The sequence below is a fragment of the Rousettus aegyptiacus genome, unplaced genomic scaffold (genome assembly GCF_014176215.1).
Source record: "Rousettus aegyptiacus isolate mRouAeg1 unplaced genomic scaffold, mRouAeg1.p scaffold_m13_p_11, whole genome shotgun sequence".
In the NCBI taxonomy this organism is placed as follows: Eukaryota; Metazoa; Chordata; class Mammalia; order Chiroptera; family Pteropodidae; genus Rousettus; species Rousettus aegyptiacus.
This window is the reverse complement of record NW_023416286.1, coordinates 6,185,885-6,203,909: the sequence shown is the minus strand read 5'-3', so window position 1 is coordinate 6,203,909 and position 18,025 is coordinate 6,185,885. Positions and strand designations below refer to the sequence as shown.

Below are 18,025 nucleotides of genomic sequence, written 5' to 3'. Positions count from 1 at the left end.
TCCCAAATTCGATTAAGATAAACATCCAAGAAGCTCAATGAGCACCAAGGAAGATGAAGGCAAAGAGACTCATGGCAGGACACATTATAATCAAAGAGTAAGAGAGAAGCAGATCATGACATACGAGGGACCCTCAATATGAGGAGCAGCAGATTTCTCATCAGAAACCTTGAAGGCAAGGAGACAGTGGCCAGTGTGTCCGAAGCACTAAAACAAAAACACCTGTCCACCAAGAATCCCAAAGCCAGCCACTCTGTCCTTCAAAAGTGAGGGAGAAACTGAGATGTTGCCAGATAAACAAAAGTTGAGAGATTTCACGACCACGAGACCTGCCCTGCAAGAAATGCTCGGGAGACTCCTATAAGCTGAAATGAAAGGACACTAGACAGGAATGCAAAGCCATTTGGAGAAATAAAGATCTCACTAAAGGTAAATAAATACACGGGCAGTTACAATAGCTAGTATTGGCATAACAACGGCTTGTGACTGCGCTTTTCATTTTCTACATGATTTAAGAGACTAATGCATTTAAAAGAATTATTAGTGTATGTTTTGGAACATACAATGTATAACAATGTAATTTTGTGACATCATCAGCCAAAAGGGGTGGGAACAGGCCTGTAAAGGCGCAGAGTTCCTATATGTTATTGAAGTTAAACTGGTACAAATTCAAATTAGAGTGTTACGACTTTAGGATGCTGAATGTAATCCCCATGTAGCCACAAAGAAAACAGCTACAGAATATACACAACAGAAACTGAGGAAGGAATTTAAACAGTTCCATTAAGGTCAAAAGACAGTAATGTGAAAATACGGGATAAAAAAGCTATGAGGCATAAAGAACACAAACAGCATCACACATGAAAGTCTCTCTTTATAAGTGATCGCTTTACATGTAAATGCATTAAACCTTCCAATCAAAAAACAGAGCTTGGCAGAATGGGTAAAAACACACAATCCAACCATATGCTTTCCACAAGAGAGTTACTCGAGATCCAAAAACACAAACAAGTTGAAAATGAAAGGATGAAGGTATTCCATGCAAATAATAACAGAATAGAGCAAGGGTGTCTATACTAATATCAGACTTTAAATCAAAAAAGGTTACAAGGGACAAGGAATAATAATTACATATTAATAAAAGTTCAATACAGCAAGAAGACATAACAGTTCTAAACATTTACACACTTAACGAGGCCATCAAAGCATATGAAGTAAAAATCAATATAATTAAATGGAGAAATAGACTATTCTACAATGATAGAGATTTCAAGGCCAGAATCACAATAATGAATAGGACAATCAGACAGAAGAAAAATCAGAAAGCAGAGGATTTAAACCAAACAACAAACCAACTAGATTTAACAGATATACACGAAACACTCCATTCAACAACAACAACAACGAAATGCACATTCTTCTCAAGTGCATGTAAGACATTTCCTAGGATGTACCATCTGTTAGTACACAAATTAAGTCTTGACTGATTTTTAAAAAGAGAGCTATCATACAAAGTATCTTCTCTGACCCAACAGATGAAGTGAGAAATTATTCAGCAATTCTAGTTGTATCCCCAAAAGAACTGAAAACAGCATTTCAAACAGACATTGTACACCCAAGTTCATGACGGCATTATCCACCACAGCCAAGAAGTGGAAGCAACCCAAGTGTCCACTGAGAGACGACTGGATAAACAAGGTATTTACATACAATGGAACATTAGTCAGTCTTAAAAAAAAAAAAAAAAAGGAAATTTGACATATGATAAAACATGGATAAACCTTGAGAAAATTATACTAAGTGAAATAAGCCAGTCATAGTGAGACAAATAATGCATGACTCAGTTTATGTGACGCATTTAGAGTAGTCACGACCATAAAAACATTTCTGCATAATGTAAAAAGGCGGCCGCCGGGGGCAGGAGTAGGGGAGGATGGGGCTAGTGTTTGACGGGCACAGAGTTTCAGTTCTGCAAGACTTATAAGGACAGGCAGTAGTGATGGCTGCATAACAGTGTGAGTGAGTTTAATACTATTGAACCGTACACTTAAAAAATGGTGAAGATGATAAATTTTTGATGTGAATTCTATCATAGTTTAAAATAATACAGCGTTGGCGAGGAAATGAAGATATTAGAAGCCTCGCACCTCGCTGGTGGGAATGTAACATGGTGCGGTCGCGCCAGAAAATCTTGTGACAATTCCTCAAAAGGTTAAACACAGTTATCACGTGATCCAGCCATGCCTCTCGCAGGGATATAGCCGAGTGAAATGAAAACATGTCCACACACGAAACCACGTACAGTAGTGTTCCGAGTAGCCATAAAATATAAACACCCAAATGTCCATAAACGGGTGAGTAAATATACACTATGGGGTATCCACAGACAATGGCGTATTATTGGCAGTAAAAATAAATGAATTGCTGATGAACCTTGGGACGTTATGCTGAAAGAAGCCAGACACAAAAAGCCATATATTATATGATTCTATTTATACAAAATGTCTAGAGAACACAAATCAATAGTGACAGGATGTAGATGACTCATGGCCCAGGGATGGGGGCTTGGAGAGAAATGAGGGGGTGACTGCTAACGGGCATAGGATTTCTTTTTGGACTGATGAAAATGTCCAAAACTTGGTGATGATTGGCATGACGATGAATATACTAAAATCAACTAAATTTTGTACTTTAAATGGACGAACTGCCTGATGTCAATTATATTTCAATGAAGCTGTTAAAAAAAAAAAACAAGTTAGGCTAGTTGTTCTGCGGTGTCAATTCGTTCTTTATCTAGATAGAAGATGACAAGCAAGAATGGTACAGTATGAACTGCTGGATTATAACCTCGCCAGCCATTAGATAGAATGCGCCAGCTTGGGTCATTATTTAAAGGTTCTAATCTCCAATCCGTGGGTCTCTGTCTCATACGGAGAACCATACCTCCCTAGCAATGCACGGTACATGGTAAGCTCATTTATTATGCTACTTGTGATGAGCAGTCCTATTAATAACTGTACACAAATCATGTCATAATTATATAGTAAAAAAAGCTCTTACTATAAGAAGAGACATGCATCTTCCTCGGAAGTAGTCAAATGATCTCGACTCATGGCAGCTGTATCATCATGCGGCTCGATAAACTGCAGTTAATTCAATAAATAGTTTTTAAGGGCATGTTCCCAGATGACAAGCAATGGCTTTGGGTTGAATTTCAAAGCACTCGTGCCTTGTTTGGCCTGTTACATAGGATGTTTTTTAAAAACTGAAATCATTCTCAATATTTAAGAAGAGATTTTCATTTAAAAATCCAGATTTCTAGATTGCCTTGGAAAATGAGAAAATTTGCTACCTAACACTGAGCCACATTTCCTGTGGACCCCATCGGCAGAATCTACAGAGCAGCAGTCTCTGTCCAGATGGCTGACCTCCTCGGGTATTCGCATGGCCCCTAAAGGCATGGCACTGTCAACATCTGGACTGTCACAGACTGCGGATACAAAGACAAACAGGCCGCAGCTCTCAATTGTACAGGGCTCGCAAACTATCAGGGGATGATGAAAGCAGCCATATGAAATTGGGCAGGGGGTGGGGGGGGTGTCATTTATTATCAACCAGATCCATTTCATAGAGAGGGAAAGAACACGGCTCAAAGAAGTTATCTGATTTATCTAAGGCAAACTACATTGGCCAGACTGACATATTCCCGATTATTATAAAAGTATTTGATCACTTGCTTCCAGCTGTCTATAATAACTTAATGGAACAGTTAAAAATAATGGTGAAGGGAAGTAGTTTTCACGTCCATCATTCTTTGATTAATTAAAGAATAATAAAGAAGTTGAATAGACAGGATACTTTTCAACTTATTTTTATACTAAAGGAGGCTCATTAATAAAATGGTATCAAATAAAGAAGGGGCCTGTTATCTATTAAGGATTAATAGCTTATCAACCAGTCATTATTATTGACTTAGACAAACGGAATTCTGTAGAGAATTACCCGGCTCTATAAAACCACAGTAATTACATGGCCCCAAGGTGAGAGAATGAAGACCGAGGATAATTTCTAGGACCCATGCCAGGATCCTATGTGCTTAATCTGTCCTTGGACTGGCCTGTCCCCACTTATCCAAGCAACTGGTTTTCTGGGAAAAGAACATGTTTTCATGATCTGAAAACCAAATAGTAAAGGGAAACCATGACGTGTTGGGGAAAATAGAGCAAATACTATGATATATTTAGCTGCGTTTTCTAACTTTTTGTTATGTTATGCGAAAAGCAATAGACCCAAAGTCTTTGCTGCCCTTCTGATACCGTATCTGGTTAAACAGGTTAAACTAACAGTGTGTTTACAAATCGACATGATGTAGCTTCAGTATTGCTACTAATACCGGATCTGTTCATACCTAGGTTCGATATGACTTCTGTCGGTAGTCTTTATAAAGTTGTTATTGGAAAGACAATGTACATAAACGTTCCAGTATAAGTGGAAGTTCCTATTTCTTAAGAAATGAAATATAAAAATTGATATAAAGTTTAAGAAATTTATACTTGGCCTCTAACTTCATATCAATCAGACTTAAGAAGTACACCAGGAGCTGAGCAAACCCAGACACACACCCCGGCCCCGCACCCACTTCAGTGCCTGGCACACAGAGCAGACATGCAAGAGATGCCGGGTTTCATATTGAAAGTGACTTTGTAACCAGGTACTAAAACATATTTTCCTTGAAAAGTGTTTAAAATATTATCTTCTCATTTTAAGCTGGAGCATCTGAAACTAGAATAATCTTCAAGGTTGAACTTACTCTTATGTTTTCTAGTAATCACTCTTCATAGTATCCATTGGGAGTTCTAGGTTTTTCTTGTGTGGAAGAATAAAAGCTACATGTGTCCCTCTAGTTTATTTTTATATCCTCGGGGACTGGCACTATGTCCGGAATAGAGGACTTAAACAAACTTTTTAGAATAGATGAATAATCTCGCTTGTATATTAACAATCCATTTCTATGTTCTGGATCTAATTAAAGTAATGATTAAATAAGTACTTAGTAAATATTAAATTAGTTAACTCATAAGTATTACTCAATAAGAAGTAATCTAGACACCCTAGAAACATGACCTTTCCTTCAGTCCTGCTTGGCAAGTTTAACTGTCTGACCACCGTTTTGAGATCAAGCTCGGTTTTCTTTCAGACTTGGTAATTCTGAAACAAGGGTGTGATGAAATGACCCTCTCGAACCTACATTTTCAAGTGAGTATATAAATTCTGCTCTCTCCTTAGTCAATTGTCAAGGTTGCCCTAAATTGTCAATACAGACTTTTAGTTTCCTTATTTTTGCCAAAGACTTCAAATTCTCTGCCTTCCAATCTTCATTCCCATTCCCCACCCAGGGGCAAAAAAAAAAAAAAAAAAAAAAAAGAACCAAAAACAAAGAGCAGGGAGGTAGATGGGGTAAAAGGGGTCAGATATGTGGTGACAGAAAGAAATCTAACTATGGGCGGTGAACATAAAATGCAAAATATATACGACTTACTGTTGAATTGCACACTTGAAACTTAACTGGGTTTCGTTAACCAACATCACCATAAAATTAAAAAAAAAAAAAAAGAAGGTAGAAATGAAAGAACAGAAGAATAAGACAAAACAAAGCAAAAAGGACACAAGACAATGAAAATATATGTTCATATAAAAATCTGTACATGATTGTTCAAAGGAGCATCATTCATAATAACCCCAAAGTGGAAACAACCCCAATGACCTTTCACTGATGAACAAATGAATAATATGGTACATTCATTCAACAGAATATTATTCAGCAATAAAAGAAAATGCAGTACTGATACATGCTATAACATGGATAAAACTTGAAAACATTATGCTAAGTACAAGGGACCATATATACTGTATGATTCCGTACATGAAATATCCAAATGAAGCAAATCTATACGATCTGAAAATGAACTCATGGCTGCCTAGGGCCAGGGGTAAGGGAGTTTGGGGGAATGTAGTCAGTGACTGCTAATGGACATGAGGTTTTCCCTTGGGATAATGAAAAAAAATTCTAGAATGATTGTGATGACAGTTACTCAACTCTGTGAATATAATAAAACCACTGAAATGTACACTTTAAAAACAAACAACTACCAACATCATTACAATACTCCATTTCAGAATTAATACCATCAACCAACAGGATTAGACAGTTATAGAACACTCCACCTTACCACAGCATTTTGTCATTTTATGGAGTTATTATTACCATGACACCAAAATCAGATAAAGATGAACAAAACAAACAAACAAAACTACAGACCAATATCTCTAATGAATATAAACACAAGGATGTTTAGCAAAATAAATTAGAATTTAGCAATATATAAAAATAATTATATACATGACCAAGTGGTGTTTATTCCATTTGAGTTTATTCCAAGGAACAAAGACTGGTTCAATATCTAAAAATTAATCAATATAATCTACCATATTAATGGGCTAAAGGAGAAAAATCATATGATCAGATCAACTGATACAAAGCATTCGATAAAATCAAACACATCCATTATTTAAAAGCTCTCAGAAAAGCAAAAATATAGGGACACCTCCTCAACTTGATAAGAAGCAACTACCAAAAACCTACAGCTAACATCAGGCTTACTGTCAAAGCTGGATGCTTTCCCCTCCCCTCCCCCGCCCCCAAGATCAAGAACAAAAGGCAAGAATGTTTGCTCTCCATGCTCAACCCAGCAACACAGTGCTAAGTCTGGCCAGTGAAATAAGGCAAGAAAAGAAAAGGCATAAAGATGGAAAGGAAGAAATTAAATCATCCCTATTTACAGATGACATGATCATCTACACAGAAAGAAACAAGGAATTGACCAAAAAAAACACTCCTAGAACTAATGAGCAAGCTCTAAGAGGTTGCAGGATGCGAGCTAAACATACAAAGAAGAATCAACTGTGTGTCTATATAGTAGCGATGAACATTTGGACACTGAAATTAAAAGGCCAACATCATTCGCCATTGTTTTAAAAAACTGAAATACTTAGGTATAAATCTAAGAAAACATGTGTAGGAATCACATGCTGAACACTACTCAGTGCTGATGAAAGAAACGTGGAGACCTACTATGTTCACTGATTAGAAGATTCGAAACAATAAAGATGTCAATTATCCTCCAAATTCCAGCAAAACTTGTTGTAGATACAGAGAGAAGCAATCTATAATCGATATAGGAAGGACCTAGAATAACTAAAATAATTTTGAGAAGGAAGAATCAAGCATGATGCATCAATCTATTTAATTCTAAGACTTACATATACCTACAGTAATCAAGACTGTGATACTGGCTTAGGAACAGACACAGCTCAACGGAACAGATAGAGGAACCGAGGAACAGACTTACGCCCACATGCCAGACTGATTTTTGACAAAAATACAAAAGCAACTGAATGGAAGAGGGATAGCCTTTTCAACAAAAACGGTGTTGGAGCAATTAGTCCTCCACAGGCAAAAATAAAAATAAAAACAAAAACAAATACAAAAACAAAACACAAGAAACCATGATCTCAATTTGACTCATTACACAAAACTTGATTCAAATGGATCATGGACTTAATATATAAATATAATATATTTATATTATATATAAATATATATTTACATATATTTACATATGTAAATATATGTATAGTTATATTTAAATATAAAAATTTAAACTCTATAACTTTTAGAAGAAAAAGAATAGAAGGAAATCTTCAGGATCTACGGCTAGGCATAGAGTTCTTAGATTTGACACCAAAAGCGTGATCCATAAAAGGAAAAAAATCAATAAATTGGACCTCATTAAAAACTTCTGTTTTTCAAAAGACCCTGCCAAAAGCTGAACAAATTAAGCTACAGTGAGAGGACGTACCTGCAAGCCACATGTCTGAAAGAGAACAAGTACCTTCAGAGAATTACGTCGAATGAAAAAAGCCGATCCTAACATACAATTCCAATTTTATAACGTTTTTGAAATGAGAAAATTACATGGGCAACGAACGAATCCCTGGTTGCCAGAGGTAAAGGGAGGCGTGGGGGCGGGAGGGACGAGGACGTGGCTACGAAGGACAACGGGAAGGACCTGGTGGTGGCGGATACGTCTGGATACGTCTGTCTCCATACTTCTGTCTCAACCGGACCGACGCCCGTGGGACTGTCCTGTGACGTCGTGTAAATCCACGTGAATCCACGACAGTCTCAAAATGGGGCTTGATTTTAAAAATGTAATAAATGAGAATTGCAAGCTCTCCACGAACAGTTATAATTGCCTTGCCTCCCTGACCCCCACTCTCTTCCTCCGCCACCTCTTGCCTCTTCTGTCAGATGCTGATTTGACCAACATCAACTCCAGCTAATGAAAACCACCTGCACGCCACCGCTTGCGCCGTCCACACCACCAGGCGCCGGGATCCGGGTGCGCCTTTAAACTGGAAGTTCGAAATCAGTTTCAAGACATCTCTTCTGGAATATCCGAACCTCACAGTGGAGGTAGATACGTTCAGTAGGAAAGCCTAGGACTGGATGCCAGAATTCGGTCTGAAATTCCAGCGCAGACCACCCAGTCACGCCCCAGTAAGCATGGGTGGCCGCCTCCCCATTAAGCCATCATTGGCGCTCTATGCCACTTCCTTTAGGGATATAGAAGAAGAAACCATTCAAAGAAGAAACCATTCCTCTAAGCCTTGTAACGCCCGCGCTGTTATGTGCATCACACTGTGGGAGGAGGAGCATGCTCTGTAGTGATAAGGCCATCCGTGAGGCGTGTGGGCGCCACGCAGCCCGCCCCGCACCGATGCTCCTCGCTCCGTCCTCCACGTAGAAGCAGCAGGTACAGCCAGATCTGCGCTGCGGGTTTTGACGCGACAGCCGCCGCTTCCCCTGCCTCCTGCCAAATGACAGCACCGAATGCCTGAGGCGGCCGAGGGGCAACACTTTACAAGTGGCTTTGCACTCAGATGGGACAACGGCCACTTCCTTCAGAATCCAAAACCACCCAGTTGGTGAACGGATCCTGACAACATCTGAATTCCTCACTCTTCTGAAGCGAAAGCCAAGACTTCCCCGCAAGGGGGGGACACATCCTCTGACTAAAACTCCACAAGAAATGTGTGTTCCAAGCCAATGCTCTCTGAATCCTGCAGCAATGAGTTTGTACCAGGAAGAGAAAGATTCAGTAACCAGGCACGTGTAGTAACTGCTCATGGCATGACCCAGTCCCCTTTGAAACAATCACACAGAAGAAAACTCTTCTGTGCGTCAGAAAGAGTAATATAAATGTAGGCTTTAGGTAGTTCTGTTCTGTTTTGTTTTGTTTTAGTCCTTTCTCAGTAATGACTGAAGTGCTTCCCTGGTCTTTTCGGTTGACCTGGAAGTAAACACAGATGGCAGCTGTCCAAGTGCAGTGTGACAAGGGACCAGGAACCCTCCCGCTGACCCGGGTCTGCTCTCACAGTGTGGTTTGTCCCAGACTGATCTGCACCGATACCCACTATCTTCATCTCAGAAGATAAGTGTTCCAGTTGACACAAAGTGTTCTTAAAAGTCCCCAGCCCGAGAAAAACAGATGCTCTGTGTGGAGTGTAAGACCTGGCTTCAACAGAGAACTTTCCAGGAAAGCCTAGAAAACAGCTAACAACAGACACTTCCTTCTTCCTCTAGAGATTCCTCGTTTTAGCAGGAAATAAAAACTAAGAGATCAACAGTACCCAACCACAAAAGTAAATTTTTAAAAAGGACATGGCATTAGACTCCTGTCATAGGAAATCAAGAAAAAATGTTATCATTGACTTGAACAATTCAAATTTAATGGTCCAATAGACAATAGACTCGTGGTTACCAGATGGTAGGGGGTAGGGAGAGGTAGATGAAGGAAAAAAAAAATTCTAAATCATCTCTTCAATTAAATAAATAAATAAATAAATAAAATTAACAAACAGATTTAGTGGTCCAGCATGCACTGAAATATAATAAGGCGCCATGCTTTAGCATAATTGTTGCATGGGGTTTGACTTAATTAATCTCAGCAGACTTGAAAAGAGCTCCCAGGAAGTCAATATGATAAAACTTCCTTCAGATGTACTTGTGTGAAAATGAAGCCGGCGCTACCAAATCAGACCGTTAGGCAGTGGCGGTAGCATCGCATGGTTTGACCTGTCCACCTGTAAGCACCGACCCGGTAATGCGAGACCATTCTCACTTCTGTTTACCATTGGAAGGCTTCTGTGTCAGCGCCGTACCTGTAAGCCCCCTGCATAAGGGGCCAGATGAGAAACAGACTGGGAAAAGCAGAAAGAGCTCTTGCTTCCTGCACGAGAGTACCTCTCTATCAGATGAAGGCAGAAAGCACTACCTGCGTCCCCGGTAATTTTCCTAATTGGGGCGGGGGGGAGCCACAAGAAGCACAGATGATCCTCAGGCAGAGGACAGACCAAAGAGGCGAGCGGAGATGTTGGGGCACACGTACCCTCTCGCCTCTCCTGGGCCCCAGTTCCTGGAAGCAGAAGATTGTAGCCTGGGGAGAAAGTCTAGGGGAGGCTGACCTTCATTAGTCTCCTCCCATCCAGCAGGCATCTGATGAGGCGCTGAGACTAGGGGGGGGGCGGCGAGGTGCTAAGCTCTGACTGAATTAGTGCTGGCACCGGAAGCTGGGGTGCATGCTCAGCACCAGCGCCTAACCGGGCCTGAACCACGCGCCCGTGATTGTGAACGAGTGGTCTGCCCCTTCGTCTCCACGAGCATCGTCCTTATCCCTGAGCCAACGTGACTTATGGGAGCACGAGACACTGCTGGGTCCATGGCATTTCAGGAGCTGAGTGTGGAGACAGTTTTGCCTTCAGATGGCTCGACACTGAGCAGAGCGGTCAGACGGATGCTGGCAGGTGAGGACGGCGAGTTTACAAGCCAGTCTCCTTCCTCACACCTTGCCATGACTTGTCCTTAAAAAAGCTCAGTGTCCAAAAGTTCAGAATCCCACTGTTTGGTTTATTTAACGAGGCCGGGAGGCTGAGGCTCGACTGGAAGGGAAACTGTGATGAACACCTCGTTCCATGTCACACTGGTACAACAGCGCACATCACTCTGCCTCCATCACACACACACGCACACACACACCCCAATAGATCATAGCCAAGAAATGGAGCTGGGACGTAGAGTAAACTGCCCAATCCTTTTCCAGGAAGTACAGGACACCATGGTTCTGGCAGAGTGGCCTAAGGACACAGAGACACACTCTAATGCCAGAGGTGACCTTGACTGGGCAAGACAAGTAGACTTTTTCAGTAAGATGACCCGGGCAATCCACTCCGGGGAGTTCAGATTTGTGTTAGAAAAGTCGAAGGTACAAAAAGCATAGAACGCAGGTCTGGCAGATCTTAAAATAGACCATGTTAAAGAATATTTTGTTTACTTTCCCTAGTGCGTTCTGGATTACTTAATAACCTCAAATTTTAAAACTCAGAATGTGTTTTTAACTCTTCTCCTTTTAAATATAGAAATCTTTTCGAGCATATGTTGTTCTGAATGAGGGAGGGCCTGGAGGATGTTATTTCAGAAGGATCCACGGACCATTTAAGCAAGGGTCATTCCTTTGAAGGCCTGTATTTCTAAAGCCTATTCAGTCTGTGGGTAACACAAGTGATAATGGTAAGACCACACAATGGAGGCTAGTCTTTACCATAATACTGAGCTACTTGTGTGCCAGCTAGACAAAAGTTTCCCAGTGGTCGATTTTCACTTAGTAATTGGGCAGCAGAACAAATATAGTGAATCAATTATTTCCACTCGCCACACGCACGGTTACGCGTACGAGAGAGCCGATCTAACAGTAAACACCAGTTACCTGCACGCCCTGCACCGCAGAACAAAACCAAAAACCTCACCTCACTTTTCCACAGAAAGAGACCAAAGCACAGACTCGAGACAGGAATTCACCTACTTCTCTGTTCTTTAACTAATCTGGCCATGCCACAGCACTGCTTCTGGACTAAACTGGAAACCCACAGCACCGAAAGCAGATCACAGAGTTCATTCATGCCGTCCGGGCTGTGGATCACGTGCCCGACCCTTGGCAAACTGGGTTTTAATAACTTGTCGGGATATTTTAGAATAATCGTTGCATGGGGTTTGATTTAATTAACCTCAGCAGGGTTCTGAGAAGCCTCATGAAAGCGACAAGAAAGAATGCCCTTCAGATGTTCTCTTCTTAAAAAGCTGAGTCATTATGTCACCAGAAGAGCCAGGTACAGAGATGGCTGCGGTTGCAAATCGAAACCGAAAGAAAAACTTCGCACGTGTCGACGGACAGAGCGGCGACACCTTTGTCCCTCCACAGGAGGAAGAGAGGGGACGAAACCGTTAGCGCGGTGCCCAGAGCCACGCGGGTGCTCGTCGGCATCCGCGGAGCCGATAAAACAGTGCAGGTCGCGTGAGCATGCGTGACAGGACGAGGTATGCGAAAAGATTACGCGCCCTTTCAAATAACGGCCAGAACGATGCAATTTTTAATATGGCGACACTTGGATCCTAGAAGACGGATCGGTCTCGAGAGGTATCGCACGTTTAAAAACGGGCACTTCGGTACCAATGACGGGTTGGGGCAGATACAGAATCGTAGGGCGCCTGACTCCTACCCGGGTCCACGCACGGTGCGAAGCGCTGTTTTCACAGCACGGAGGCGGGACGATTGTGCCGGGGTGGCACGGGGGGCTGGGGCTGCTGAGTGCTGCTGAAGGCGCGACCTTCTGGGTCCTCGTGCACAGGGGGCTTAGAGAGTTCGATACGGGGTCCCACCCCTTAGGGGCTATTTCACCACCCGACTCTCAGAACTAAAGAGGAGCCGAGAGGAGATGTCCATAAGGACAGGCATTCGACACTCAACCAGGGTCCATCAAACAACTGAGACGGGCCTTTTCTCCTCCTCCTACCACAAAACAAACCAGCAGGGCCTCCGCCGGCCAACTCAGAGCTCTCACCACGAGCCAGGAGCAATCAAGCCCCTCGCAAGGATCGACTCATGCCCTCCTCTCCGCAGCCTATGACAGTGGTTACCAGACTTCACTGCATGAGGGAAGAGTCTAAAAATTTCAATGCCTAGGTCACGCCCCAAAACAATCCTAATATTTGGGAGTGGGAGTAAGCAAGCATCGATCTTCTTTTTTTAAGGGCCCCAGGATAATTAACGAGGTGCAGCAAGGATGAAAAACACACACCTTCTCCACCTTTGTCAGAGAAGGCAACTGAGGCACAGAGAGCTCAAGGCTTTTCCGAGGCCACGCAGCAGGCGAGCGGCAGAGCTGACATCTGAATCCAGGTTACATGACTGCCACCAAACACTGAGACATCATGCTCTGGCAGAGGTGTTATCGAAAGAATATAAATTATAAGTATGTAGCGAAATGAAGCGGGAAGAGCAAAAAAAAAAAAAAAAAATCTCGTCAGGGTGTGCACTGGAGATCACAGGAAATGTAGATGGCTGCAGACGTGAGGGGGTGCTTCCGGTCCGAACACCTGGAGCTGTGCTTCCTCCGAAAAGAGGGCCACGCAGCCACAGAGTAGCTGCTTAGGGTCCCCAGGAAGCCCACGTTCCAGGACAGCAGCTCACGCACCTCAGCGAGCCCGAAAACCACCTGGCCCTGGCCAAACACACCTGCTACTCCACCTGGAAAATCACCTACTAATATACAGACCCCAGACTTTCGAATTCAGTGAGGCTCAGGGAGAGCCCTGGAATTCACTTTTCTAACAAAGTCCCAAGTGATGCCGACACAGAAGCGCTGTCCAGGAACAATGCTACAGTTACAAAGGACCGACTGGGGTCCGCGGCCACGCAGAGCTGTGGCAGGGTCCCTCGGGCCACCACGCTGAAGTCCGTCTCCGCGCCTCGGCTTATTCTGTCTCTGGAGAGAGGAATGCCTCCCTCTGTCAGCTCCTTCCCCAAATGGCTCGCTCCTGTTACCACTCTCAGCCCAGGCTGGAGTTAGCTCCTCCTCCAGGAAGCCTTCCTGGATCCTAGGCCCCTCACATGCTCCCCTAACACCCTCCCCATAAACTGATCATCGCACCTACCCATGCATTTCAAGACTTGCCTTTCACAGACCTACCTGGCCCACTGGACAAGAATGTGACCTGCTCCTGAGGGCAAGGGCTGGTTCTCATTACTCTTCCCATCTTAAGCTCAGGACTGGCACGTAAAAGGTACATACTAGGTGTGTACATGTAAGCACTCCACCCCCCCGCCCCCCGCCCCGGGAAGAACAGAAATGGAGATTTCTGAAGCAGAGGCTGTTTTTCTTTCAGCCGTAGAGAAGGTCCCAGCATACAAAGTGGAAGTGTTTCGGAGTATGTGTGTAAGGTGCTTTGGGCACGTGAAGGCATTCGCCTCCCTCTGTATCACGGGTGGTAGCTAAGCGCTAGGGCCTGACCTCAGAAACCTGCTTCATGTGACAGAATTGTGATTTTACCGCTCGAGTATGAGGCGGCTTCCTGTTCCTGTTACACAGAACAATAATTTCTCTGAAAGACTGGGATCAAAGTCCGCATACTACAAACACGTCTCCCTCCTGCCTCCCCTGCTGTAAGACGATAAAATCCTGGGCTCGCCCTCCCCAGGCACCCGCCCTGGACAGTGAGAAAAACCCCAGTTCCCCAGTTTCCTGCAGGCTGCCTCCTCCGTGACACTTTCCAGTCGGGTCGCTTCAGACCTGCAGTCTATTCTTTTTCTCCAGGGACAGCCTGCCAATCTTAGGGAACAAACTCTGCCTCCGTGACAACAGGGGCTGGGGCGAAAGGCTGACCCTCTCCTCTAGCAGGTTAGCTGCGTGGAGTCCCTATAGGGCTCCCCCAAACACATGGCTGGAACCAGGGTGAGGACAATGGGGGCGCTTCCAGTCCACATCGGGCGGGCTTCCTGAGTGAAGAGATTTTGAGTCGAGCACATGGCCCGTTATAATGGCGAGCTCTCATTTCTTCCACGATGACACAGGGTGGTCCTGGCCCAGGGACACAGGCAGGACCTTTAAGAAATCAGGTCCTTTAAGGTCCTGCTTAGAGGAGCTAATGGTCCTATGTCCAGGACATTTGAACACTGCGAACACGGGGTGGGTTCACCTGGGCACCACGACCACATTAATTGCCACAACCAAGTGGCAGGAATAGATAGCATTGCCTTTCCATTCCCGGTACCGCCACAGCTCCCCGGTGCTCTCCCCGGCAGTCAGAGCGCGCCATCGCACCGGGAGTTAGAGCGAGGACTGGCCCCGAGCTCCTGGGAGCCCTCGGGCGCGGGCGCAGGGCGCCTCCTGTCACGTCCTGTCCCAGTCAGCAAGCAGGAATCCTGTGTGTAAGATGCCCTGTGGGACCGCTGCTGCCTGAGGGTGTGACAAGCTGTGGAGGAGTCAGCCGCATGGAAGTGGGGGGTGGGTGGGGGAGGGGGAACCTCCTGAGCCAGGCTGCCCTGCATTCGAATCTCAGTCCGGTCGCTCGCCACGATGCTCTGGCCACAGCAACGTCCCTGAACCCCCATTTCTTCAACTCCACAGGGGAGCAGGAAGATCTAACTTCTGCACCACAGAACACAACAGGCAAGGCTTCCAGCGAATGTTGCCCAGGAGGGCGCACAACCACCCACCTCGTTCTAGAGGCAGAAGAGAGATGCTAAGCGCACTACACGCACCCTAGGGCACTAGGGTTTCATTCTGTCGAGAAAGGCTGACATGGATGAGCTGAGCATCATGGGTACACCACACCCTCCAGGTTCCCTGAGGGTTCCAGATAGGGATTAAGGAGACAGGCAGAAGGGGAGCTGGGGATCAGCAGGGCGCAGGAGGACTCTGCATGCATGGGAAGGGGGTGGGCCCGGCAGAGCCAACACAGGACCCGCCGCTAACTTGATAAGCTCTCCACCGCCACCGCTGTTTCATCCGAGATGCAGAGATGAAGAAAGTCATGTAATCGTGTTGTACTAATGAACTTGCCTCTCCGCAAATGGAAAATGCAATTAAATATTCCAGCTACTCATTTTCAAACGGCCATGTATTATATGATTTGCCTCTGGAAAGTGGTGTTCTTTCCTGGTGTTTTGGAAACAACAAAAACGCGTCTTTGTAAAAAAAAAAACAAACAAACATGAATTTATACTTCTGCGATTTTATGATCCCATTTATGCCATTATGTGTCTCAAAAGCAAACATTTTGTAAATGCTTAGCTTTCAGACAAAAAAAAAATGAAAACCGCTGACGATTTCCATTTTAAATGAATCCTTCCAAGGCCTCTGAGCTCAGGAAAGGAAGAGGACAGAGCTCCATTGCTTTTGACAGCAGGCAGAGGTCACCCCACCAAGCTGTGGGGCCCTGGGCCAGGCGTCAGAGGACCTGGGATCTAAGGACAGCTCTCCCATCCTGCTGCTTTTCCCGTGGATGAGTCTTTTTGTCTCTTTTTGTTTCTCTGGGCCACAGTTTCCTCATCTGTGGAATGTAAATGTCCCTTCCAGCTATATAAAGCGTTACCAACACTCTGCTTCACTCTCTGAAAAAGTAGAAACACTCGTTTCCAGCTTTCAGAAGGTGAAGACTAACAAGGAGATCATTTAAGGTCATATAATGAAATAGAAATAAGCGAGACTCAATAAAATCACAGGGCTATCAGGGACCCTAAAGGTCTGGCCACCCAAAGTGAGACCGAACTCTGACCGCACAGGAGACGGTGAGCAAGGGTCCTTTCCATGAAGCTCTCTCCTTCCTGGCTGAGGTGAGCGGGAACCCTCGGTCAGCCCAGGCAGTATCCCCAGGCTGTCAGAGGGACAGTTGGCATTAGGTTTCCCCCACACACTGTTCTACAGGTATAGATACTATGTCCTTGACTGGTGCAAACTGCAGACTAAATCAAACATGTGAATAATGACCTCATTTCTATAGCCCTCGCCCTTGCCTGGCGAGAAGCCTCGCCACCACACAGCCCTGAGACACTGGGTCTGTTCCTCACCCTCGCTGAGCCTCCCTGCTCCCATCTGGGAAATGGGGACATTGACAGCGTGTAAACTGCAGGGATGCGAAGAGATTGACGAGTTCTTATTGCATGTAAACCGCTCAGAAGTACTCTGGCTACATACTGCGCGCTGAATAAATGCTACCTAATATTCATATCAATAGCAGTATTAACGTTATTCAAGAACTATGTGTCGGATACTACTTCTGTAAGAAAAGGATCAGAAACGGGAGCGGATGGGGCTTGGGGTGGAGATGGGGTGGGACAAATCACAGCCACAGGAACCAGGCAAGGTGTGCTGTGGGGGCAGCTGCAGGCTGTGGCTGGAAAAACCCTTACTTGTCAGGGAGGAGTAGGTAAAAGGCAAGAAGGCGCCCTGGGGAGAAACTGAGGGAAGAAGGAAGTCACCCCGCATGCACAGGAGCAGAAATAAAAAAGGAAGGCAATCAAACCGGGGAGGAGGAAGCCGGCGCATGTGGGGGCCTAAGGAGGGAGGTGAGAATTTGAACGCTGGATGATGAGAAATAGCCACGTGAAACTCTACAGGACGGGGGGGGGGGGGGGGGGGGGGGGAGTTCCCAGAACAGGGTTCGGCAGCACGTGGAGGGGGGACGCATAATCTAACAGGCACCCGGAGAACAATGCGGTAAATTCAGAAGGTGAGGGAGGGCGCGCGGACGTCGGGAGAAAAGATGCGTTTTGTTAGTAAAGGTGGAAAAAATAAAACGGGGTAAAATGTCTGTGCCTGTCCGCAACGGGGAGCAAAGGACCGGGAAACGTGCAGGGGTTAACCGGGCAGAAAACCCCAGGCAGCGCCGCGGACGAGGTGGGGTGCGCGGAAAGCCTGGGAGGAGGCGGCCGGCGGTATGTGAATTCGCAAGCCTGGGTAAGAAGTGCCAAATAAATTCAAGTTATTCTTTTATTAATTACCACTATTTTCCAAGGCTGGGAAGCAACTAACCGAGAGACGTTTTTTCCCCTTGGCTTGGTTTGGTTTT

The 18,025-nt window shown here is 44.7% G+C and overlaps 1 protein-coding gene across 4 annotated transcripts in view; it reads right to left on the bottom strand.

The window, feature by feature from the left end:
• SPATA13 (spermatogenesis associated 13) overlaps positions 1-18,025 on the bottom strand; it is a 284,285-nt gene that overhangs the window by 103,912 nt on the left and 162,348 nt on the right. Inside the window, exon 1 of one of the 4 annotated variants that reach the window (XM_036228454.1) lies at positions 7,920-17,592. The exons of 2 other annotated variants lie outside the window; for them this stretch is intronic. In XM_036228454.1, the coding sequence (XP_036084347.1) occupies positions 7,920-7,994 (75 nt within the window). In that variant the 5' untranslated portion in view covers positions 7,995-17,592. Of the gene's footprint in view, positions 1-7,919; positions 17,593-18,025 lie in introns of those variants that run through there. One more of the 4 variants, XM_036228449.1, reaches the window with a different exon arrangement.